The sequence below is a fragment of the Lichenostomus cassidix genome, chromosome 15, assembly GCF_008360975.1.
Source record: "Lichenostomus cassidix isolate B80296 chromosome 15, HeHo_3.0, whole genome shotgun sequence".
Classification (NCBI taxonomy): Eukaryota; Metazoa; Chordata; class Aves; order Passeriformes; family Meliphagidae; genus Lichenostomus; species Lichenostomus cassidix.
The window spans coordinates 315777-340537 of record NC_139496.1 but is presented as its reverse complement, the minus strand read 5'-3'; the positions used below and the strand labels follow the sequence as shown (position 1 = coordinate 340537).

The window sequence follows — 24761 nt, the reverse complement described above, 5'->3', positions numbered from 1 at the left end:
TTTCAGCAGGAGCTTGAGGGCACTGAAGGCACAGTGATTGTGAAAGAAGTTCACAAACAATGCTGCTGCTGAGCTCACTTGAGCTGCCTTCAGTGGTGCAGGCGATTAGCAGTGTAACGAGTTTATTTCAGGAATGAAATAACCATCTTGGAAAAACTTCCAGCCATGTGGTGCTCAGATGTCAGGCTGGCACTGACCTGTTACCCTGCTGATGAATTGGCCCACATGGGATGCTGAAATTATTTGTGTTTTATCACTCTGCTGTTATGTCTGTATCACGCCTGGCCCAAATTCTTGCTTGCTGAGATTCGTTTATCTTGTTAGTTTTCATTGGAGAAATTATAACATTTATGTTGAATTTTGGAGACTTGAGGTCATCAGCTGGTTTAAACAAATAAATAAGTTGATTGTAGGTAAAATGGGACTAAGGATGAGCAGAATGTTCCTGAAGGAACACATTCAGCCCTTGATTGCCTTTGAGGAGTTGCACGGATGTAATTAAGGTCAGCACAAATTCAGGACTTGGAGACTTGGTTGGGAACTCTTCTGACAACTCTGATCACGTCAGTGAGACTGAGAATTGTTCAGTTCATCTTCCCAGCAAGAAGTGTCAGTGGGACACTCAGAGTCATTGTGTAGATATCAAATGATTGCTCTGATCAAGCTCCTCCTCCTGATGGGGAAACCTGAGGTAATGAAGTTCCTCACAGCAAATCATTGCTGAAGCTGCACTCCTGGGAATTCCTGTTTCCCCTCCTTCAATCCAGAGCAGTGTTCCAGTTTTTCCTTCATCTGCTGCAGCAGAGCAAAGCTGCATTGCCCTGCAGTGCTGTAGTTAGGGAGACACTGCTGCACTGATAGAGCTGTGGCAGGAAAAGAAAAGAATCCTTTTGTTTTGATGTGTTCATGTTGTTCCTTCTGGAGGCAGCCCAGGTAGAAATCACCCAGGGCCATGTGCTGATTTCAGGTAGCACTGTGGGATGAGAGTTTTCTGCTGGATAGGAACCTGGGTGGGAGCAGCAGAGTATGGGAGATGAGAAATCCCCTGGAGCAGCACAGAGCCTGGGGAGATCCCAGCTGGTTCCTCTGGGGAGGAGAGGTCCTGTTGTGGGGCAGGAGGGGACAGGTGACCCTGGGAGGAGAGGATGAGCAGCACACAGTGACTGAGGAGAGGATGAGCAGCACCCTGGGCACACAGGGACTGACTGAGGGTGAGCAGCACCCTGGGCACACAGGGACACACTGAGGATGAGCAGCACCCTGGGCACACAGGGACTGACTGAAGATGAGCAGCACCCTCAAGCACACAGGGACTGACTGAGGGTGAGCAGCACCCTGGGCACACAGGGACTGACTGAGGGTGAGCAGCACCCTCAAGCACACAGGGACTGAGGAGAGGGTGAGCAGCACACAGGGCACACAGGGACTGACTGAGGATGAGCAGCACCCTGGGCACACAGGGACTCACTGAGGGTGAGCAGCACCCTGGGCACACAGGGACTCACTGAAGATGAGCAGCACCCTGGGCACACAGGGACTGACTGAGGATGAGCAGCACCCTGGGCACACAGGGACTGAGGAGAGGGTGAGCAGCACCCTGGGCACACAGGGACTGACTGAGGGTGAGCAGCACCCTGGGCACACAGGGACTGACTGAAGATGAGCAGCACCCTGGGCACACAGGGACTGAGGAGAGGATGAGCAGCACCCTCAAGCACACACTGACTCCATGTTCTTCCATGAGCTCCACATCCTTCCTAGACAGCAGCAACCAAACCCGACACGGAGTGAGCTGCAGTTCAGAAGTGCTTCAAAGAAAATTCAGATGCTATTATTTCATTTTGGGCAGCTTTAGCTCCCCCCATCAGTCAGTGGGGCTCTCTGCTCCTGCCAAGGAACATGCCAGCCATCTGGCAGATTTTGTTTTTATAGTGATCCGACAACTACAAAGGATGCCAGGCTATTTGTACCATCTGCCACGTAAATGTCATTTCAGTGAAAGGATGGTGGACACCTGGGGACCTAGGGTTCAAAAATCCTTTTAAAGAGGAATCATTTTCTCCCACAGAAAAATAGAGCTTGAAGCTTGGGTGTCCCTCCCCCAAGAGACCTATGCAGGACACAACTGAAATATTGATTATTTTCCTGGTTTTCCTCTTGCTGTCTTCTCCAGCTGTGAGAGTATAAAAATTTCCCCCATACAGTTCACATGTGGATGGACATTTCCAGCTAAGCAATAGTGTTATACAATCTGTGGTATAAACTGTTTGGGGTTTTGAACACATCATCTGCATTTCTAAAGCTAGAAATTACTTTGGTTTTTATCCCATTTGTAGCTCCTGCTCATAGTCCAGCAGAAAGCATTGATTGATATAGTTCAAGCCACTCACCAATGGGCTTGAAAGCAGACAAGTGTTTATACAGGGAAAAATATTTAAAACCATCTGATCTTGAAGATGGAACTGTAGAAACAACCTCTACCATTCTAGGGAGCTTCAGATTTTGAAAAGGTTTGGGTATTTATCTGTGAGCTTCTATTTACAAACAGAAAGTAATCCCAAATTTCTTCTTGGGGGCAATATATGTGTCTTTATTTTATTTTTCATTGTTATCACTGAGTTTGACAGGAAGTGTTGATAATGTATGGCTGACTGAGAACAAAGTGCATCAATTCATGTTTAAAAAGGCTGTTTTGAGAAAGTCCTAATATTGCAAAATTCTTTAAAAATATGGGGAACAGGTGTGTAATTTACCCGCTTGGAGCATTGTTTCCTAAATCTAATATTGCAGTTATTAATCAAACACTGCACTTTGGGTGCAATAAAATAGCAGTCTGAAATGATAACCTTTTTCCTTAAAATTTTCAGCCAGCCACACACTCCAATAGGACAATGAAATGGAAATAATGTGGCATTCTCCGATTTCTGCTGTTTTGTAATTTTAAGATAATTACTTTTCTCAGCATGCTTTTCATTGCTGGGAACATAAAAAGAATAATGCCTTAGTCCAGTAATTTTTCTTTTGTGCTGCATATTTAAAAATTGGATAGGCATTGCGATTTTTTTGGTCCTTGTTTATTACCATCAACAGTTTGTTTAACTGAAAAGATCTCCACAGACAGTTCAGAGAGCCCTCAGCCATCAGATGAACAGAGATAAATCAGCCTTGGCTGTTTATTGTAGCATTGCTTTGTAAACTTTCTTTGTGCTTTCTCACTCTCTCCACTTCCCCTCATTTTATTGCGGTGATTATTGTCCCTCTGGAGGAACACATCTCCCTGCTGTGCTCACAGTATCATTGTGCATCATATTTCTTTTGTCCTTACTATTCCCGTGCTCATCTTCCCTGAAAATTGAGCACTACTCTTGATTTTTAGCTCAGAGCCATTGTTCATTCTGTTGCTGTTCCACTGCCATGCCAGTGCAGCTCTGTTGATTTGGCTGGGAGGAAATAGGAGACTTTCTGGTTGTCCTTATTATTCCCATAGAATTACATTGAAGAAGTTGGATTAGTGCTGCAGGATACTAAAACCCTCAAATTCCTTAGGGAATTGTTTGGCAGTTACTGAATTTCACTCAGCAGAGGAGAACAAAAAATGACTTTTTGTTTTGGAAAAGCACAAATATTTCAGACTGCTATAATGGTCAAACAAACTCCTTTGTCTGAGGAGCATGATAGTCTATTTTAATCAGAATACTTAACAGAATAACACAGACTTCCTTTCCATGGTGGAAATGAAAGCACTGAACCACTTGGCAGCCAATTCTTGCTGACTAAAGGATTTCCCCACGCAGTATAAAAATGCTTTGAATACAACACATTTATCCATCACTTTTCTCTTTAAATTTAGTCATTCTGTACTTCACGTTGGGTCTGCCTCCTGCTCTGCCCTTCCTCTGCTCTTTCTCCCCAAACTGTGCTGCAGGGGAAGCTCAGGGCTGGACAGCCAGAGCCCCTGGGCTGCAGAACAAACCTCAGTTATTCCCAACCCTGAACCCAAATGGGCCTTTGGAGTCAAAGCCCAAGCCTGGGAAAATGTAGGTAGACATACTGATTTTTATTGAATTTTACTGGGAGTTGGCTGTTTAATTATCCTCAACTGCTCTGCAAATCTCAGACTCAGAGTCTGGCAAGAGAGCTGCATTTCTCTGAGAGCCTGCTGGACCCTGAGGGGTTTGATCCTTGTTGTAGTTCTCTCCGATGGACCTAATTTTGGCTGTTAATTGAGAGCAGGATGAGCCTCCTCTTGCTGGAACAGAAGGCAGAGAACAGATGGACAAGTCTCAGGTGAGGCAAAAGCAGCTCCTTGAGTTTCACCCAATAATGGGGATAATCTGCTGTAAATACAGCATTTAACATTCCTTGAGAGGCTGCGAGTCTTAGACTTGAAATGAAGGCAGAAAAAACACTGCTTTGTGCTGCACTAACAGATATGAAGAAGAACTTGAAAGTATTTGCTTTTCTGGTGCCCAAACTTTATAATAATCTGATACCACTTCACGACTTGAGTCCTTCCTCCCTGCCATGCTTCCTTCAAGCTTCATTTGAACTGAGAACTTGCTGTGTGAGATTCAAAATGAGCAGAATCCCCACTGTTTGATGACATGTTGCCCAGAACTACATTAAAAAATGATGTGGGCATTTAAAAATACTAATTAATGTCTTGACAGAGATATTTGGAAAATTCTGTATTTTTCATGTCACAGTGAAAAGTTTTAAGTAAGCAGCACCAGGCTGGGCTGACTGGAGGAAAATGTGCCTTTAATCCTGAAAAACCCATTTTATTGCAGATTGCTAGGAGCTGTGGAGTTAATGGAGAACAGGAATTCAAAAACAATTCTGCTGGAAATGGCTGATAAAGATGATTGCATTGTGAAGATTGGCTCTCAGAGACCTTTTTTTCTTTAAATTCACTGTATCTGATACATTGTGGCTTCAGAAAAGAAGTTTGTGCATCAAGTTAGACTTTCCTGTGAGTGGGGATTGCACAGTGCCACTAAGCTTGGCCCCACCACAAAATCCTGTGGTCTCAGGGAATAGACTGAGCCTCCTGAACTCAACACAGATGGTAATTTTAAAAAAAATTGTAATGTTATGTACCTAACAAAGTACTTGGCAGGCTGAAGGAAAACAGGGATTTGTATTGTTATTATTATTTAATATATAAATAAAGGCCTCTCTGGACTGAAATTGAATTTCAGCAGCCTTTCTGGAGGCAATTAAAACCATTAGCTTCATCAGCCAAGGCCAGCATTTTAATGTCTCTGAGACACTCAGGCTGCCAAAGTTAATTATTCATCCTTTTCTTAATTGGATTCAGATTGCATGTTAAAGGTGCAGCTTCAGTAGATTTGGCTGAGCCTTAATTGCTCACCCCTACCTGCCTGTCCTTCCCTCCCGCCAGGAAATGTCTCACAAGAGGTTGTTCAGGAGGGTTTGAGGGTGAATTTCAGTGCTGCTCAGCCCATGGCTCATCTGTCAGAGCAATAAAGGATGGGAAAAGCCATTCCTCACTGTAAATAACTTCATGGTGGGAATGTTCCTGGGAGGGGAAAGCTGACCAAAAGGGACACTAAAATCCAACTCACTCTTATGTTTGGCCTTAGGGCAAAATGCAATTTTCATGGCATTTCCACCAGTGCAGAAATAACTTTGGTTTCATGGAATGTATACACTATGTAAGCACATTATATTCTAGGTTCTACCAGTGAGTAAAACTAAAATACAGATGTGAGCTGTATTGTCCTCAGCCTGCAGGACTCGTTTTTTTAGGCTGTAAAACCTTTTCTGGTTCAAGAACTTTTTCTGGACAATGAATTGTTTTTCAGAAAGGAGACTTCAAAAGTAGTTTAGACAGTGAAATTACTGCCTTTGGTGTCTAAATGGTGAAGCTGTAATTTGGTATAAGGACAAACCCTTTCAGGATCAGCTATGACAAACCTTGGTTTAAGCTTTTGAGCTCAGCCCTTTGTCTGATGTGTGACCTCTAAAAGCAGAAACAGAGGGATGGTTTGCAGTATGTGAAGAAGAAAATTTTAGGTTAGAACTTCCCCAAAATGTCCCTTCCTCTGGAGAAGGCCCAAAGTACTCTCTTTGCCCAGCAGAAAAGGTGCAGCCAGCTGCCTGAGACGTGAATCATTGGAAAAAGGGACAGGAGGGCAAATGTGCTGGGCAAGGAGGAGCACTGAGCCCTGGGTGGCTCAGGCAGACACTGAGCTGCTGTGCTCCTGTCCGTGGTCACTCATTAAGTTCACAGAAATAAATAAGTTTTCTCTTCTAGATACAAACAGTTTTTCTTGTAGAGCCTATTGAATAAGTCTTTCATCCTGAACTGACCTTTCCCAGCTACTCCAGAGATGAAAAGTGCCATCCCATTATAATAATATATTTTCATCTTCTGTGCAAATATTTTCAAACAGAGGCGTTAGATATCACTCTTCCCTTTTTTTTTTTTTCAATGAACAGCATCATAAAGAAAAAATTTATATTTGGAGTCTGAACTGGAATCTTTGCAGGATCATTTCTCAGGCCATCAGCTTGCCTGTGAGTTTCCAGAATAGAAGAAATAGAAGTGTTGAGCACTGCAGGAACTCCTTTTCTGAGGGAGAGCAGGGTAGGACAATTCTGTAATGCACACATGGGTGGATCTTCTGCAGCCACAGCTCTTTGTCAGGCTTTTAGCAACACTTGCAAGGTAAAGGCTGTTCCAGCCTGAGCTAAAAGGGTGGGAGTTTTATATGAGGCAGGGATTTTTGATTTTACTTTGTGGAAGCTGAAATCAGGGAACATCTGTCTCTCGGTGTTGGTGATTACTAACACTCATGGCTCTGAGCTTGTTTCCTGCCTTTTCAGCTCACTGCAGAGTAGAAGAATGACTGTAAACCCAAGGAAGCAAAACCTTTGAGAAGAAAAGAGTAATTTAATGTAGGCTGGGACAAGTGTGAGAATCAGGCTCGTGGGACTGCTTCACAGATTGCTCAATGTTTTATTTGGTACTTTTTAATGCTATTTTCTTTAATAACAGCATTACAGCTTGATTAGAGTTTTTGTGACTACAAAAGCATCACAAATTACTGTTTTACATTCCACGTCATGCAGGAAGTCTGCAAACGTTCAGAAAGACAAGCTGACGTAAGGTGAAATCAGCCCTTACCAGAGCATTGGAATTTATAGGAAATTGCTTCTTAATTGATGAGGCCCAATGCCTTGACAATCCAGGTACTTCTGACAAACTGCTCCTTGTTCTCCCTCAAAATGAGGACACACCTCATCCAGCTGTGCTGGACAGCTGTGCTGTGAGAGGTTTGTAGAGATCTGATGTCGTAAATACAGTTTATTCTCTCTCCTTCACCACATCCCTGAAATGAGGCTGCACACCCTGAAAATAATTCCAGACCTGCAATTCCCACCATGCACAGGAAGGAGCTGGTTTGACCTCTCCTGCAGCCTCCACCCAACTGCTCTCCTTGAGAACAGCTCTTGCAGGCTCCCTGTGTCCTTAATAACAACCAAATGGTTCAGAGTGACCACAGGGCTCCTGTCCCTCACACGAGGCAGGTGAGCTGCTGTGGTGCTGCTTCTGAAATAGCTGTTACCAGGCTGATGAGAATATTGATTTAGAAACATCATTCACAAAGCATCATCAGATTGTGGTTGTGTTCACCAGAGCAAGAGCAATTTCCAGCTCACAGATGCAGAGACCCATGCAGGTTATTTCAGGTTTCAGTGAATCTTCTGAATTTTGTTGTTAAGAGATTTTTTTTCATTTCTAGGTAATACAGGCTCCACTTCTGAGAATTTATTCACATCTTGTCTTGCCCTGCAGGGGTTTCTGGAGAAAGACTGAACTACAACACAGAGAGAGACTTTCTTAGAAGCATAACATGAAAGAAATTAGAGAGAAAAAAAATGTTTGTGTGATCATCGTCTGCTTTTGGATTGCTATGGAAAAAAACCCCAAAGGCTTTGATTTTTAGAGGGATGGAACACCTCTGCCACAAGGAAAGAACTGGGTTTGTTCAGCCTGGAAAAGAGAGACTCCAGGGTGACCTGATGTGGCCTAATTGAGTACCTGAAGGGAGCCTAGGAGATGGAGAGAAATTATTTACAAGAACAGGTAGTGACAGGAAAAGGGGGAAATGGCTTCAAGCTGAATGTGGCAGATTTGGATTAGACATCAGGAAGGAATTGCTCTTTGTGAGGATGGTGAGGACTGACACAGGTTGCCCAGAGAAGCTGTGGCTGTCCGTGGATCCCTGGATTGCCCAGGTCCAGGCTGGACAGGGCTTGGAGCAGCCTGGGGCAGTGGAAGGTGTCCCTGCCAGGGCAGAATTTAGGTCCCTTCCACCCAGGCTATTCTGTAACTCTGTGATTTTTGCCCATTTCCAATGGTTTATCCTCTGGATTTCCTGTATTTGTGTGTGGCAGTAAGACATCACCTTCCTCTGAGATCCTCTGCCAATGCAAACACCACAGTAAATCCAAATTTGCACTGAGCTGGGAAGCTCTCTAGGGAACATTTTCTGGCTGAAGGACTCTGGGAGTGAAAGGAGTGAAAGAAAGCCTTGAACTGCTGAGAAATACTGATTTCAGAGGGACTTTAAATCTGAAAAGCTTCCTCAGCTCCCCTCCTCCTTCTGTAGAATTGTGAGCCACCTGTAGCCAGAGAAAAGGATGTCTCTTGGAGAAATCAGGAAATAAGGTCCATCCATCTTGGACATGAATATACCTGATGAGGAAATCACTTCTGAACTGCTCCATTTACTGCACAGATTATTCCTATTTCAGGAATATTCTGCAAAGAATGGCTGTACATGGCTTCTTTGGGGGATTAGGGATGATAGGATCTCTTTTGCAGGAATTATCTGCAGCTTTTAAGCTGCTCCAGTGCACAGAACTCTTTTGTTTCTGTAATTGATGCTGTCCAAGTCAGGGGAAAGAAATGTGTCTTTGGCTGAAAAAGAAAAAATACTCAAGAGCTGCATCATATTTCCTAGGAGCTGTAACTCCATAGCAACAGTTGTCTTTCAGGGCTGCTGCATCCCTTAATAGTTCTCAGATTGCTGAGCAAGTCACAAGTTATTCTGCTGTAAAACTCACCATACGTGAGCTGGTAGAGTTGGCAGATAATTACAGTAAAGATCTACATATGCAACACATCTTTTGCCTGTATTTATGTTTTCTCATAACCACATGGCACATTATTTCTCTCCTTTAAAAAGAATTTTAATGGGGAGTTTATTGGTAGAACTGCTTCGGTTTGATAATCTCTAATGAAATACTTTGTTTGGGTGGGAAATTTTATTGTGTGTGTGTAAAATAATAGAAAATCCCAAACATGTGAGAAAGGATTAATTTTTATTAAAGTTGCTGTAAAAAAATTGGAAAATATATTGTTCCTTTTAGTATTTTTTTTATAAGTGAATATTTTGAATTACTTTTTCAGCTTGGAATTTAACTAATAGTGAATAGAAATTGAAATACAAACATAGTATCTCAAGCATCAAATTGAAAACCTTTTGATTGACTAATTTTTTTTCCCCAGTTTATGTTCAGTTTATGAAAATGCCAAATCTATCCAAAATCAAGTTAGGAAAAATGTTTGAAAATTCTTCTAGGATGAGAAAGCTTTTTCCTGCCTAGCTCTGTTCTACTTATTATGTATTAATACTGCTTGGCTCCTTTTGTTGGGTGTGGCTTTTTTGTCATTCTTTTATGAGAACTCGCATGGAAAATTCAGACACACTCTGATTAATTTAAGATGAATGGCTGAGCCACGCTGTCCCTCATGCATTGACTGTCCATGTTTAACACAGATCCTGGTGGAGAGCGCCGTGGAGCTGCAGTTTAAATGTTCACAAATTGAATTACATCTGCAAAAGCTGTCTCTAGGTAAAAGCAGAGGCTGAGACAAGAGCTTTGCCCTCCTTCTGCTCAGCCTGGGTCTTTCCTGGGGTTCTCCATTCTGTATATATCAGCACAGCTCCTTCAGCTGGCACTGAAAATGTGATCCATTAAACAAACAGAAATGTGCTGTGCTCTGTGGGGCTGTGGGGTTGTCAGTGCTCAGGGCTGTGCAGCACTGCTGGTGTTTGCTATGGGATGTCCATGGCAGGGAAGACCTCCATGAGCTCAGGGATGTCCATGGCTGCAGAGAGCTCAGCAGGGAAGATCTCCATGAGCTCAGCAGGGATGTCCATGAGCGCAGGGATGTCCATGGCTGCAGAGAGCTCAGCAGGGATGTCCATGAGCTCAGCAGGGATGTTCATGGCTGAGGTGAGGACAGCAGGGAGGTCTCCATGAGCTCAGGGATGTCCATGGCTGAGGTGAGCTCTGCAGGGATGTCCACGAGCTCAGCAGGGATGTCCATGGCTGCAGAGAGCTCAGCAGGGATGTCCATGAGCTCAGGGATGTCCATGGCTGAGGTGAGCTCAGCAGGGATGTCCATGAGCTCAGGGATGTCCATGGCTGAGGTGAGCTCAGCAGGGGTGTCCATGAGCTCAGGGATGTCCATGGTTGACATGAGCTCTGCAGGGAGGTCTCCATGAGCTCAGGGATGTCCATGGCTGCAGAAAGCTCTGCAGGGAGATCTCCATGAGCAGGGACAGCTTTGTAGGGCACCAGGCACTGCCCGGAGGATGCTCTGAGCCCAGAACAGCTCCTCCTGAGGGAATCCTGCTTTAGGGTACCACAGAGAGAGCTGAACGCCACGGGCATGGGGATGCCCTGGCTTGTGGCTGAGTTTGGAGCTCGCCCCGCATTTCCCGAGCAGGGAATGAGTGATGCTCGGCAGCATCAGCTCTGTGCGGCTGCAGGAGCACCCCGAGCCGGGCTGCCGTGGCTCTGCAGCGAGACACCAATTAATGGCTTTTATCTGGGTTTTCCCTGTGCACAGCTAACCAGAGAACACCAGGTGGCCCTGTCCTCCATCACTTACATCGGCTGCGCTCTGTCCATCTTCTGCCTGACGATCACGCTGGTCACATTCGCTGTCTTGTCGTGAGTAATTTTCATTTCATACCCGCCGAGCAGCCATCGTGCAGAAAGGCAAGCAGTGCATTTCGGGCCACTGGGTAGGATCCCTTCGGGTACTCAGGATAAGACAAAGGCTATTAATTCTATAACCTTCCTTAATTAGATTCAGCACATATATTTGTAACACTTGGTTGATCATTTCTAAATTACTTCCATTTCCTGAAATGGGATGGTCTTAATATAACAAGTTATTTCCATCCTATGGGAGATTTTAATTTTTTTTAAACTGTCCATAGTTTGCTATAGCTCTGGAATCCCAAGGAGGCTCTAGGAGGTCTTGGTGTGGAGCTCAATCCATGCAGTGTGAGCAGGCAGTGCAGGATGACCCCCTCTGCCCCCACATACATCTCTGCATTGCTCAGACTATCCACTCAGCACTTGCTGCTCTCCCACTGTCCTGTCTGTAAAACTGTTTATAAACAGTGCCCAGCAAGGAAGGCTCAGTCCACGTTAGCTGCCTGACTTTTGTTTCACACAACTTGTACACAATTACCTCATGCAACCCACGTTTGTTTTCAAATATCTTGCTGTTCTTTGTTGGTCTGATTTTCTATTGTGTTGCTTTAGTAGGATGAAGGACACTGTAAGCAGTGTGAAATTCACTCCATGGCTTGTGGTTAAACACCTCTGTATCTCCTGCCCATAGCACCTGAAGGTCTCTGTGCTGGGAAGGTTTCTGCCCCAGGGCACTCAGGGCCTTTGTTCCTGTTTATGTTCCAGGAGTGACAACTGAGTTTGAGGCTCAGCTGGGCTTGATACAAACATTTCTGAAAAAAAGCTCTCATAAAGGTTTGTGTCTAAATAAAAAATAGAAAACCTGGCTAGGGGTGAAGCAGCTTGTCCAAGGTTGCACAGCACCTCGGGAGTACAGCAAGGAGTGTTATTCTTGTCTCCTTTCACACATTGAACCATATTGCCTCTGCTCAAGGGTTCAATTTTTGTTTTCTGTGCCGAAGCATGTATTTTGGACATCCTGTTAAGAGGCCAGTTTCTAGGGGAAAGGACTTGCTGGATCTTAGTAACCTGATTGCAATGCTTGTTTATTTCCAGACCCTGTATTATTTCCAAGTCTCAAGATCAGTGTTGGTCATACTTGGATTAAGTGCATAAACGTGTGGCAAAATCCACTCTAAGTAGGTCCAACATCTGCCTATCTGGCATTGCTGTTGGCATATTTAGGCTAAGGGGAATGATCTGCTCCACTTCTGTCTGAGTGCAGAATTGGTTGTTATAGTGCTCAGAACGGCAAAAGGAGCAAAAGGAGGTGGTGTTGCTGCAGCAGGGCTGAAAATCCCCAAGAAACTGGAGGCAAACAGAAGACTTGGAAGGGAGCTGGAGCCAGCTGACTGTCACAGGGTTAAGCACCCCACCTACATAGAGGATCCTTCAAACTGCCAATTAAAAATAATTTGATTAGCTTTTCACTGGAGGGCAGGGTCTCATTAAGCAGCTGAAGGGAAATTTTGCAATGTGGTGTTAGATGACCGTGACATAAGTGGAGAAGAATCTGGCAAATTGCTGCTCCATGTCCTGGCAATGGCAGTGAGTGCTGCTCCCTCCTGGGTAACTCTGCTGCACTTTGTCGTACATGGAGGCTACAATCCTTATTAGAAAGCCATTGGCACCAGGCAGGGCATCCTTTCAGTTACTTTTTGGGATCTTGATCCTTCTTGTCCTCTCCCTCCTCATCCCCTTGGCGTGGAGCAGTGCAGCAGGCAGTGAGGATTGGAATAGGAAACCTGTTAGCACCAGGGCTGTTTGTTTTTTAAAAAGAACAAAATCCGACAAAAGGCCTGAGATGTTCACATCAATGTTTTTGTTTTCTGTTTCCTATTTCTGAACGAGAACAGAAACACGAGGCCAGAAGACTTCCAGGAAAGCCTGTTCTTGTCAGATTTCCAGCTGGTTTTTGACAAGCCAAGAGAGAGATGTTCAAATGATGTTGAAACCACAGTCAGGTCCCTGTTGAGATAGGCACTGCCCACTCCACAGCATGTGGAGCTGCAGCTCCTGTGCTCTGGAGTTATAATAGTATAAATCAGAATTGGAACCAAAGTCTTTTCACATTCTCTTATTCCTCATACAGGCAAATACCAACAAAATAAAACCAGGAGCTCTGGCACAGTGTGGGCTGAGTGGTGCCAGGGGCTGTGTGATTCCTGTGCAGATCTGCCCTCCTTGGCAGCACAGCACCCTTCAGGATCAAACCTCTGTTAGTATTCTGTCACTAGTCACCAGCTTGCTCATGTGTCAATCAATGTTTCTGCTGCCCCCAGGAGAGCAGCAGGACATCAAAGGAGCCATTCAGATCCCACTCCATCGCGGTGGAAAGAGAGCTCAAGGGGCACCCTGATAACCCCACTGAAACCAAAAGCCAATTGAAATGCTTGCTGATAGATCACAATGTATTTGTGCCTCGTGGAGCACTGTTTTATTCAGATGTTTCTGTCCTGCCAGCTCTGTCAGCACCATCCGCAACCAGCGCTATCACATCCACGCCAACCTGTCCTGCGCCGTGCTGCTGGCTCAGATCCTGCTGCTCACCAGCTTCCAGTTCAGCCCTGCAACTGTAAGTCCTACAGAGTGATGCTGTTCTGGGAGGCAGCCCCATGGAATGAATGCCACATGCCACACGCAGGGAAGTGTCTTCCATGGGAGATCTATTTTTAACATGCCTTAGCCAAAAAATGCCATCCTACTGCAGGATGGAATTCCCTGTGCAGAGTACCAGCAACTGAACCATTAAAACTGGCATCTAAAACGGCTGGGTCAGATTAAGACAAATATGCTAAGTTAACAGTATTACATAGCAGCAATGTGATACACTGTTGTGTAGACACTGTTGTGTTTAAAAAATGCAATTTAAAGTAACATAAAGCCTTTGATGGAAAGTCCCGCCTGAAGAGCAGAAAGAAAACCTGATTTTACAATAAACTTCCAGGGTGCTCTGCTTTTGTGCTGGTCAAAACCTGGCTACTTTGGTAGCTGTTGCTCTGTATTGCTTTTCAGAAGCAGCCAGTGGCCTCTATTAATGGGATTTTTTTCCTGTTTATTCTCAGAAGGTTTGCACATTCTTCATTTTGTCAATACAAGAGCTACCTAAATTTATATTCAGCTCAAATGGGGCCCGTTGGATTTCTGTTCAGTTTATAAATAACTGTAATGTCTGGTTTGCATAGGATGTTATTACCTGAGGATCTAAAAGCACTTTGTAAAAGTAAGTTCATGCTCTTTGCTGTTTTACATTCAGGTGGGTCCTGAATGAGTCACACAATGTGCAAGGGAGAAAATGACAGGGAATCCTTTAGAAGGAAAATGAAATGGAGACATTGGAGAGCAGCAAAAGATGAAACTGAAGACAGTAGAAACCAGGCATGAAAATAATCCTCTTTAAGTATAGAACTAAAACCCTGTTGAAAGGGCATAGGCTTGAGGGCAATAAAAGATTCACTCAGCATAACAGTGTGTCTTATTCTCACAGTTTTTTCTTTTTCATCCATTCCAAATTTTCACACAATTCAGCTGAGTCACTTCAGATGGTGTGTGAAAGCCTCTTTACACTCATCAAGGCCAGCATCACCTCCAGTCTTTCAAACTCCCGTGAAAGCCTAGCCGTGTTTCCTGCTCTGGGGTGGATGTAGGCAGAGCCCATGATCTCCAGGACCATCCTACATGTCCCAAACTCCTCCTGCATTTACTCTGTGCTCTGTTCACACACACAGGTCCTGCTCGTTCAGTCAGGCTTGTGAAACACTCACACTGACTGAATTGCAGTTTAATAGGTGCAGATTTTCTCTTAAACCTGTTCCAAATGTACTTCAGTGAGACTGGGACAGGAGCACAAGAAAGCAAGACCTGGTTTACACCACAGGCTTTGAAATAAATGCTTCACAGGATCCATGGACTTTTTAGCCCAACCTCCTCTGTAACAGCAGTAATTGTGTGGGATAAAACTGTAAAGATTTTAAAGCTGAAAAATGTGATGTAAATACTGTCTGGTGAGCTTTTATTTTTATGTTTTATCATCGTGCAATCCGGGGGGGTTGTGATTCATCCTTTTATTAGTCTCCTGTCCTCACCTACTTCTGCTCTGCTCTCACTAGCTTTGACAGCAGTTTAAATACCTTTAATTGCAGTAATTGAACTGCTAAATGGTCGTTTACGGAAGGAGGGAGGCAGGATTTACACGAGAGGCTGTGAATTTGGAATCTTCTGCTCCTGGCAGAGCTGGGCTATCAGTGCTGAGCAGTTTTTCTGTGCCCTCGCAGGAGCCTTGGTGTCACCCCCTTGCTCACGGCACTGCAGTGCCTCCCAAAACCAGGACCTGAGCTGCCATCCCTTTCCTGCATGGCTGCCTTGAGCCTCTCCAGCCTTTTTCCACCTCTGTCTCTAGGGATATTTAGTTTTTTAGTCAGCACTGTGATTTTTTCCAGCACAACCAGAAAATTTAATGTCTCTGCTCTCCACAGTTCTGGATCAGGATATTAAACTTTCTCACTCAATACTCCTGCATGGCATTGCTGGAAACACTTTCAAATGGAAAGGTGAAATGAGCTGCTTTTGTTTGTGATATATATTTATATATATGTATATATATGTATATATTTACCTGTTTTAATCCTGTCCTCAGTAAAAAAGTGACTGACATTTTATGAGAGATCTTTCTGAGTCTACTTTGCTTTCCCAACAACAATAATCTGATGGTCCCTGCTGCTAGCAGAGCTGATTATTCTATTTTCACAGACTCTCCACTTGTCAACTCTAAGAGCAACAGGACCAAGATCTGCCTTTTCCCAATTATTCTGCTCAAAGTTGGGTGTTTCACATGGTGCAGCAAGAGAGACATGCTGGCATTTAGTGTGCAAAAGGCTCAGCTTCACAGTGCTTTTATAGAAGACAATTCTGCCATTTCAGAGTAACTTCTAAGCAATAATCAAGGCAAAAAAATCAGAATGAGCAGCAACTTTGCTATGGATTTTATGTACAAATCTGCACTAGGTATTATACAAAATTATATACAGACCAGGCTCCTGCTACTTCACAGAGTGTTATTTTTCTGCTGTTTTGTGATTCATATTGTTTGGCTACTCAAAAGTTGGAAATTATCCATTTGACAGAACTAGCCTGTAAGTCAGCTTTATGTTGCATTTATATTTTTGTGCACTAATCTTCTGGTAGAAATCAAAAGGCATTAAAATGGATTTTATAGCCTTATGATAAAATTAACTGGGAAGGCTTTTACAGCTTTTGTCAATAAGCTAATCTGTTTTAATAATATGTCACTGAACTCTGTGAAATACTAAACCACATACAGACCTCACTTACACGAATTAACCCCAAATTTATTGCTTTGGAATACATGTAGTCCCATTGGATTTGCGGTAGAATGTCCTGGCACAACAACCAGCTGAGTTGCAACTGAGATTCACTGGAAAGCCTCAATTTTCATTATACTACCAAGTCCCAGTTTTTTTATAAATTGGAAAACCAATGTGACTGTATCACAAAGAACTAATGCATTCATTTTTATTCCTGATTTAGGTTCCTTGCAAGATACTGGCCATTCTCCTTCATTTTTTCTTCCTGAGTGCTTTTGCATGGATGCTGGTGGAAGGATTTCATCTTTACAGCATGGTGATCAAAGTATTTGGGTCAGAAGAAAGCAAGCACTTATATTATTATGGAATTGGATGGGGTAAGCCTTTAGTAGCTGCTTAAGTCTCCTCACTATAGGATGAGATTATATTCAGAAGCATATTTGAAATTGTCATCTTATGATCGTAGTTTGCCTTACTGAGAGTAGGTCTGTTGGATAAGAAAATGCATAATTTTTCTGCCTGCAATCAGACTTCAAAACATATAGACCTTAAGCCTAATTCCCCTGCAGTGAATGCTACATCTCTAGGCCAGATCAGACCCTTAATTACCAAATTAAGAGCAGGACTGAGGGAGGGAGGTTTCTCTACACTGGTTTGTTCTTTTTTTGATTCCAACTCACAACAGCAGCTTATTCCATCTGCATTCTGCAATGTCATGCATAAAAAATGGGCACAGCAGCACAGAAATATCACAAGACTTCATCGGTGCTTCATGCCTTGAAATCCTTAGATTAAAAATCTGCACAGAACCCCAGTATCATTACTAAGAGTGAAGAAGTGGTTCTGTGACATGGGAATGGCACAGACAACCATTCAAGGCTTTTTAGATGCAATAATGAAAGAATAATCTGAGAGCATCTTTGAAGAGCCAAAACGGAATATTTTGTTGCAGACTCTTCCAGCAGATGAAAACTCACTTTGCTCTCACAGTCCTGGAAGTGTAGCAGTGGTGCTTAGAAAGCTCCACATTTGGAAGAAGAGGAAACCTCATACACTGAGTCAAAGAACAGATGTGAAAAAATGGAAAATAAAAATCTATGCAATTACAGATAATTTCAAAATATGTTAAAATATGCATTATCTTTTCTCCCCTCCAAATTCATTTGAAGCTACATGAAAAGCAATTATATCAATAATACAGACCTGCTGCAGTTATAATTGGAATATTTAATACGTATTTGGCACCATGCAGATCTGGGTGATAGTAATGCTGTGAAATGATTTTTTTTTTATGAGAGAAGCCTACTTGTTCTTTTTTTTTATTAAGTTCCTTTTACTTTGTGCATCTTTCTCGTTCATTTTAAAATCCCAATTTAAAACCCCCAAATTATTTTTTTGCCTTGGTGATTCAGCATATCAGGCAGAGGTTGTTGTAGCAAAGCTTTTTCCTCCCACCATTTGGAGGATGCTGGTGATGGAGTTTGTGATATTGAATATTTCCTCTTTCAGCCATTTTCCTCTCCTTTAGAGATTGTCATAGAGTGAAGGCTTTGTTCTGAGCTGTCAAAAGACATAAATTTCATTATTTGCTGTTAGTTGATGTAGTCCCTGACTTCTGCCTAGATGTGATGTAATCCAGCAGAAGAAAATCATAGAAAATGAACTTCTTCAACATAAATGGGAGAAGAGACTTTTCCCCATTAAGCAAAGTAGATATTTTCATCATTGGAAGGAAATATACTTTCATTTGTGTCTAATGCCTCATCTTTTTCAATAAATGACATATTTAGCCTTTTAGAATTGATGTCCTGAAATTGCTTTGAATTGTCTGCCACGGAGTTTCTACAGCCTGTTTTTTGATGGTTTTCCCTTTTTTTATGTATAGAAAATACAGAAGCTTTCAAAATAAAATGCTTCTTAACTACTGAGTATCTCCCATATTTATAAATACACATACATATCAATATATAAATATTTATAAATGTGCTTCTAGCTGCAGTCATTAAAAAAATGAAAATACTTCTTCAAAAAATTTACTTCTGCCAGTAGTGGAAAACTTTACAGAATTCGTGAGGATGATAGTAGTAAAATGAAGCAGAAATTGCCTGTCAGAATGTTGTAAAACCCTCATGCAGGAAACCTAAAGAATTAAAAAGAAAATTGGAACTTCAAGCTATCATGTCTAATATTCTGTCTGGGACCTGTTTATTAAATTCTGTAAGATGATAAAAGCCCAAACCTTCACATTTTATTAAATCACCCAGGAATTAGCAGACAATCATTCGGTATTTGAGGGGATGGGGTTGTGTTCAGCACTGCTGGCAATAAAGCCCTGAACTCCTCCCCAGCTCCTGGCCAGAAAATCTCCTCTCGAGTGGCACAGCAGACCTGGCAGTGCTGAGGCCACAGCAGATCCAGCAGCACCTCCAAAACTGCCTCTGTGGGATTCCTGTGCATCCCAAAAATGCTCCTCCACCTCCCTGGGCACAGCACACTGCAGCTGGCAAAACCATCTGGAGGTGGAGTTTCCTCCAAACACAGAAATCTTGCAGATCTGTTACATATTTATGCTACATCAGACCTGGCTGGGCACCTGAGGGGGTCTGAGCTCCTTCTGTCTCCTGCTGCCAGGAGTGATGCTCTGGGAAACTGAATGTCACCATTCCTGTCCTCTCACCTGCTGTTTGAGCACCCCTGTGAGAAACTTGCTCTCTTATCTGAGTTGTTCTGAATTCTTGAACAAAAATCCACTTACTCAGGGCAAAGTGGGTAAAATAAGGCTGATATTGCTCCACTTGTATCACTGCTTGAATAGCAAGAGGCAGAAAGTCCACAAACCAAAACCAGGCTTAAAGAGGAATGTGATTCCCAAGGAAATTAGCACTAATTCAGTTTAACACTTAAAAACTTCTGCTTCATTAAAAAGTCATTTTGTTTGTCTGACATCAGTTGATTAAAACATGTTGGATTAAACAGCTGCAGGACGACGTCATGTTTGAGTTAATTTGAAAATGACTCTGAGCTGTTGTGTTCATACAAAATTTAGCAGAACTTGCTGGGCTTACTGGAAGATGTACTTTTATTCCTAATATTGGCACTGCATTTGCCTTTCTGCAGGCTGCCCTTTGGTGATTTGTGTCATTTCTGCAACGTCGTCCCTGGACAGCTATGGAGAAAGTGGCAAGTGAGTATGGAAAGATCCTCAGTGCAGGTGCAGTAAGGATGAGAAACCTGATGTGGAGGAAACTCCTAGGTGTGTTAAGGAGCTGTGGTGCTCAGGATCCTCGTGGGGAGCAGAGGACAGAGCCTGCAGAAGGATGACTTGTGAAGAAATATTCTTAAACACAGAAGCCTCAAGTTTGGTTTTCACACAGATGATGCACAAAAAGCTCCTGAGATGTTTTCCCTACTATCACTGAAGAGCTCCTCAGTGAGCTCCCTGCTCACCCCCTGCTCAGGGGAAACATTTCTACCGAGATGAGAGCAATCTTTGATTAAAGATATTCAATCTTAGTAATCTTTGATTAAAGATAGTGAATCTTTCAATTGAAAACTGCAGTTGCACACCTGAAATCTAGAAAGGATGATGTCCAAGACTTTGAAAATGAAGTTCCTTTCTAATTTAGGAAAAGAAGAACAAATTTCTCTGAAAGAACACCATGGGATTTAATCCTGCAATAATTCAGTGTTGCAAACTGATCCCACCTTGGATGCCCAGAGTGTAAGGGGAAAAGGAGCTTCTTCCTGATGTGCAATCACAGCTCTTACTTTCCAAATTCATCTGTCTTTTTGCACACTCTTTAGTTGTTTTGCTAGGGTTTGGTTGTTGTTTTTTTTTCAAATTAAGAATGTTACTACTTAAATGACTGTGTGTTTCCTCCAAAATCTGATTTTTCCCTGCAGCTGCTGGCTTTCCCTGGAGAATGGAGCAATCTGGGCTTTTGTGGCGCCAGCGATGTTTGTCATTCTGGTAGGTAAAACCACAGCCCTGCAGTTTTCCTGTTGCATCTCCTGTCACCTCACAGCAGAACTGCCTGAAGGTTTGGGGTCAATCCTTGTGCAGCCCCGGGAAACAGCAGCTGTGAAATCCCCAGAAAGGCTTGGTTCCTCCTCCGAATTGTTGTGTACATGGCTGTGTATTAGTTTGTGCAGATTAATTCTCACACTGCTAATTTCATTATTCAAAGACTAAAATAGTGGGACAGCCCTGCTGGGGTCATTGATAATTGTTTAATTGGACATTAAAAAAAAGCACAAAGAAACTTCCCCAGATTTCATCTCCTAGAAAACCCCCACAAATCCTGCTCACAGGCCAAAGGAAGGAAAATTATAAATATAAACATAAACATAAATATATAGATGAATATATATATAAAAACCTAGTGTTTACCATTGCATACTTCTGTAACTATTGGGCAAGCAGAAGGTATACCTTGAACTTCTGGATGTGAGTTTACATGCACAGGTATGTAGATATTGATGAATGGAGAGCAATTAAAATAATCTAATATTTATACGTCTCCTCCTGACATTAGCACTTGCCTTCTGGCCATTGTTGAGCACCAAAGGAGGACATGAGGACGAGTCAGGAACACCAAAATCTCCAGGCTGCTGTCCAAAGCTGGAGTCTCCAAAACCCACCAAGCAGTGAAATGCTACCTCACCTGAGCTGCACAGCCTCAGCAATTTGCATGCTTAGCTGCTGGGCAGTGCAAGTAAGAGCAGAACTGTCTGCCTCTAACTTATGATATATAACATTTGTGCAGCTCACATTATATTCTCGTGGGGATACAAATATTTTCAGAAAGAGAAAGAGTGAGCTCACAAGGTTGATCCACGTAGAGCAATTTGTTAAATAGTCTAAACCCAGCTCTGCCCAAAATAGCAGCGAGTGAGCTGAAAAATTACCTCTCTGGGCATTGAGTATTCCAGCTGAGAAATGTGTTAGTGCCTATAGGGAAATAACAAGGCTAAACAATATCTTGTGTGCATGCAATGTGCCTGTGCTCTTTAAATAACAAATTAGCCACCAGTTGCATAAACTAACATTTAACTCTGAAAATACTTCTCAAAAAGCAGTTTTTGACTAGTTGGATCCACAGTTTCTCTCTGCCAAAGAGCAGGATTATGCTGTGAGGAGAACAGGGGAATTTCTCCTTTCAACTCCCACTCCCCAGAGACCAGGCAGACACACTCTGCTTTTATCCTGCCTCAGCCTCACAGGCAATGCAGACATCATGGAGCCTTAAAACAGAATATGTGGAGGGAGTGTGACTGGGGAAAAACACTCACACATTCTTTTCTAGGCAGTAATTCCCAGAACCTCCCAGCCCTGTATAGATTCCCATATCAAATATGCTCTTTCCTTGGGGTTCGAGTCGAGGGATATGATGAAGGAAATAGTTCCTTCCATATGTGGGTCTTTTGGCTCCGACCTACATCTTAAGGGTTTGAGATCACCTTTCCCCACCCCACAAACCACGACTCACAGGCCTCTGTAGCATCCCTGTAAGGCAGCTTCACAAAAAAATTATTGCAATTAATTTGCAAACCAAAATAAGCTCAGCCCAAGTTGCCCTGGGATGTGTCTTCATTGGAAAAAAACCCAACTTGACAGAGCACCTGAATTTTTGACACAAGACATGAAAACTTCTGGCAGAAGGCTTTGTTTGTTATTGGCCATCTGCTGCCTTGGTGTGTTTCCATAGATATGGCAGAATTAAGGAAATTCTGTGGAAAGCATCTGTGTCCATGGAGCAGTGAGTGTGCTGCAGACAGAGCAATCCCCTGCACAGGGAGATATGGGCTGCACTGGCAACTCCTCTCTATTCTTTTCCCTGTAAATAGTTTCTTTTCTGGGGGCTTTTCACAAATCTTTCAGCATTTTTATGGAGCTGAATGATTTTCACGAGCACCTTGCCATCAGTGCTGTGCTGTGGGGACATCAGCTTTGTGAGCAGTGTCATCAGCTGGGACTCGGTACAACCAGGCTGACCCTGCCAGCCCTGACTGAATGGGGCTTGCCTGTGAATACTCAATATATAAAATAATATTCTCTCCCCTGAACCTGCTGATCATAGGCAATATACTGAGTTCCTCATGGTATTTATTCATCTCTTTATGTACCAGTGCAGAATAAGGCTGATTTCCTTGTGTTGAGCAGTCCCTTACTGTGCAGGCAGTCTCACTGATTGAAAAGTGACCCTTTCTGTCCCTTCTGACGCATTATTCATGGGGAAAGGTGACAGAGGTGAGCACACAGTGTTTAAAGGCTCTGAGACAGTAGGATTCTTCAGAGCCATTGAAATAAAGTACCAACTCAAGTGCTGAGGCTTAGACCACACCTGCTAAGCTCTTCATGTTTTCTTATTGTCACTCAGCTATGAGCACTTTTAGTCTTTTAAGATTAAAGTCCTGCACTATTTTAAAATTAAAGTTCTTACTTAACCAACAGGAAATCCTACAAGATATTTTCAAGCAAGGGTAGAAGTGCAATATTAAGGACTAATATTAAGAAAGCATAGAAGTCAGGCTTCTGTAGCACCTTATATTTATCTTCTCCCCTATTTCCTTTCCAACACCAAAGCTCTGCCCTGATATTCAGCTGTGACTGATGTGATACTTCATGCATTAATATGAATTCACATGCAAAATAACTCAGTGGAGTCTCTTCCATCTGCAGTCGCTCTGGGATAGCTAAAAGTAGAATCAGGCTTTCCAGAGCCATTCTCCCAAACCTGAATGCCCATTTATTCGGTGGCTAGCTGTGTTTGGATCACATTTTGCCCAGGGATGGTTTCTGCTGTGCACCAGTGGCTGCAGGGTGAGGATTTTCAGCCTTGGTGTGCAACCTCTGCTGTCTTGGGAAAGATCCAACTCACTCACACCATCAGAGCAACTTAAACCTCAGACTGGGAGAGTCACATAACTGCTGTGCCAGTGCCCAAATCTGAAATGGAACCTAAAATAGCTTGTGGCTTTAGAGGAAAGCAGGTCAATGGATTTAATTAAGGCAGTATGTTTTATCCCTTCTTTTTTTTTTTAGTTTCTCTGTGCTGCCAAGTCCTTTCCTGGCTAGGATGGAGCACACCACATCAGAGGGTTTTACACGTGGGATTTCTGCTCTTTTTTTAAGGAGAAACAAAAGTCTTATGTGGCTTGGAGGTAATTTAGGTGAAATTCCTGCAAAGCAACCTAAGCAAGGGAAATAATTTGTCTCATTTTATCTGATCTTACAAAATTTAGATGAGAAAATATTTGGAAGGAGTCAGAGCTCCCTGAAGTCCCTGGGACATTTCCATGGGCTGCGGTGGGCTGTGGATCCAACCTGCAGAAATGGGAACTGGCAGCTCCTGCTGGCTTTGTGGGGAGCTGAGAGTGCCTGGGGTTGGACAAGGTGCCTTGAAAGGAATGAATGTCACAGATGTGCTCTGATCCTACAGCGGGTGATGACCTGCCCTTATCAATCTAAAATTAAAAACAGTGTCAGAAGATTTGAAAAATACCAAGGAAATTATTGTCAAACTTACACATTTTTAATTCAGCCTCTCATCCTCAGAATTAGAATATTTATGTCAAAGTGGAGTATGATTATTGAGTTTTAACTGAGGAACAGCACTTTTTTTGAAATCTCTTTCTTTTAGTTCTGTAGTTCAGGATGGTTTTGTTCTGCCCTTGTTCTTGATGCTTTGTAGCTGATGGGCGACTTTGGAGAGGAAGGGGAAAATATGTCTTTCACCTTCACATTCTCTACCCTTTTTTTCTTTAAACCCAAGGTCTTTGCCCAGCAAGACAATCTTTGCCACATTTCCTTTAAGTGATAAAGATTTTCTTCTTCCTTCACCTGTGACTCCTGTACAAACTTTCTTTTGTTGAACATTTTCAGTGTTAGTCTTTTCAAGATTTCCTACTTTTCTGTTGGGAATTCTTTTCATTTTATTGATGTTTCTGCTGAACCTGACATCAAAAAGAGCAGAGCCTTTGAAGAGCAGAGTTCAGGCTTAACATATTTTTCTCATTGCTGCTTTAAAATAGTCTTGTACCTAAATTGCAAGCAGACTTTGGTGAGAAACGAGGCTTGTGCAGCCTGAAGTGGGGCAGGAAAGGTGCTCTCTGGATCTGTGCACATGCAAGCACAGAGCCAAAGAGAATGCAGACATGTGCCCTCATTGAGAAGTTCTCAGAGCTCTCTAATTTTCAGCTGGCAGTAGACAATTAGGGATTTTATTTGTAGGATGCTGAGTACTTTGGCTGTGAAGCAATGTTCCAATCCAGATTTCTAAACAGGCAAGGGCTACTCCTGGAGGAAAGAGGAAAGCAAGAGCTTCCCACTGTGGGGGAATGGAAATCACTGACCAGGGAAAAACTTCACCAGTCCAGCCTTGGACACTTCTTTTGCCAAATGAATAC

General features: G+C 42.9%; 1 protein-coding gene across 2 annotated transcripts in view; it reads left to right on the top strand.

Moving 5' to 3' along the window:
- Positions 1-24761, top strand: part of ADGRD1 (adhesion G protein-coupled receptor D1) — a 121043-nt gene that overhangs the window by 69817 nt on the left and 26465 nt on the right. For both annotated transcript variants that reach the window (XM_085075352.1, XM_085075351.1), the window contains 5 exons: positions 10895-10998; positions 13492-13603; positions 16576-16729; positions 19470-19536; positions 20256-20322. In XM_085075352.1, coding sequence (XP_084931478.1) covers positions 10895-10998; positions 13492-13603; positions 16576-16729; positions 19470-19536; positions 20256-20322 — 504 coding nt within the window. The remainder of the gene's footprint in view (positions 1-10894; positions 10999-13491; positions 13604-16575; positions 16730-19469; positions 19537-20255; positions 20323-24761) is intronic.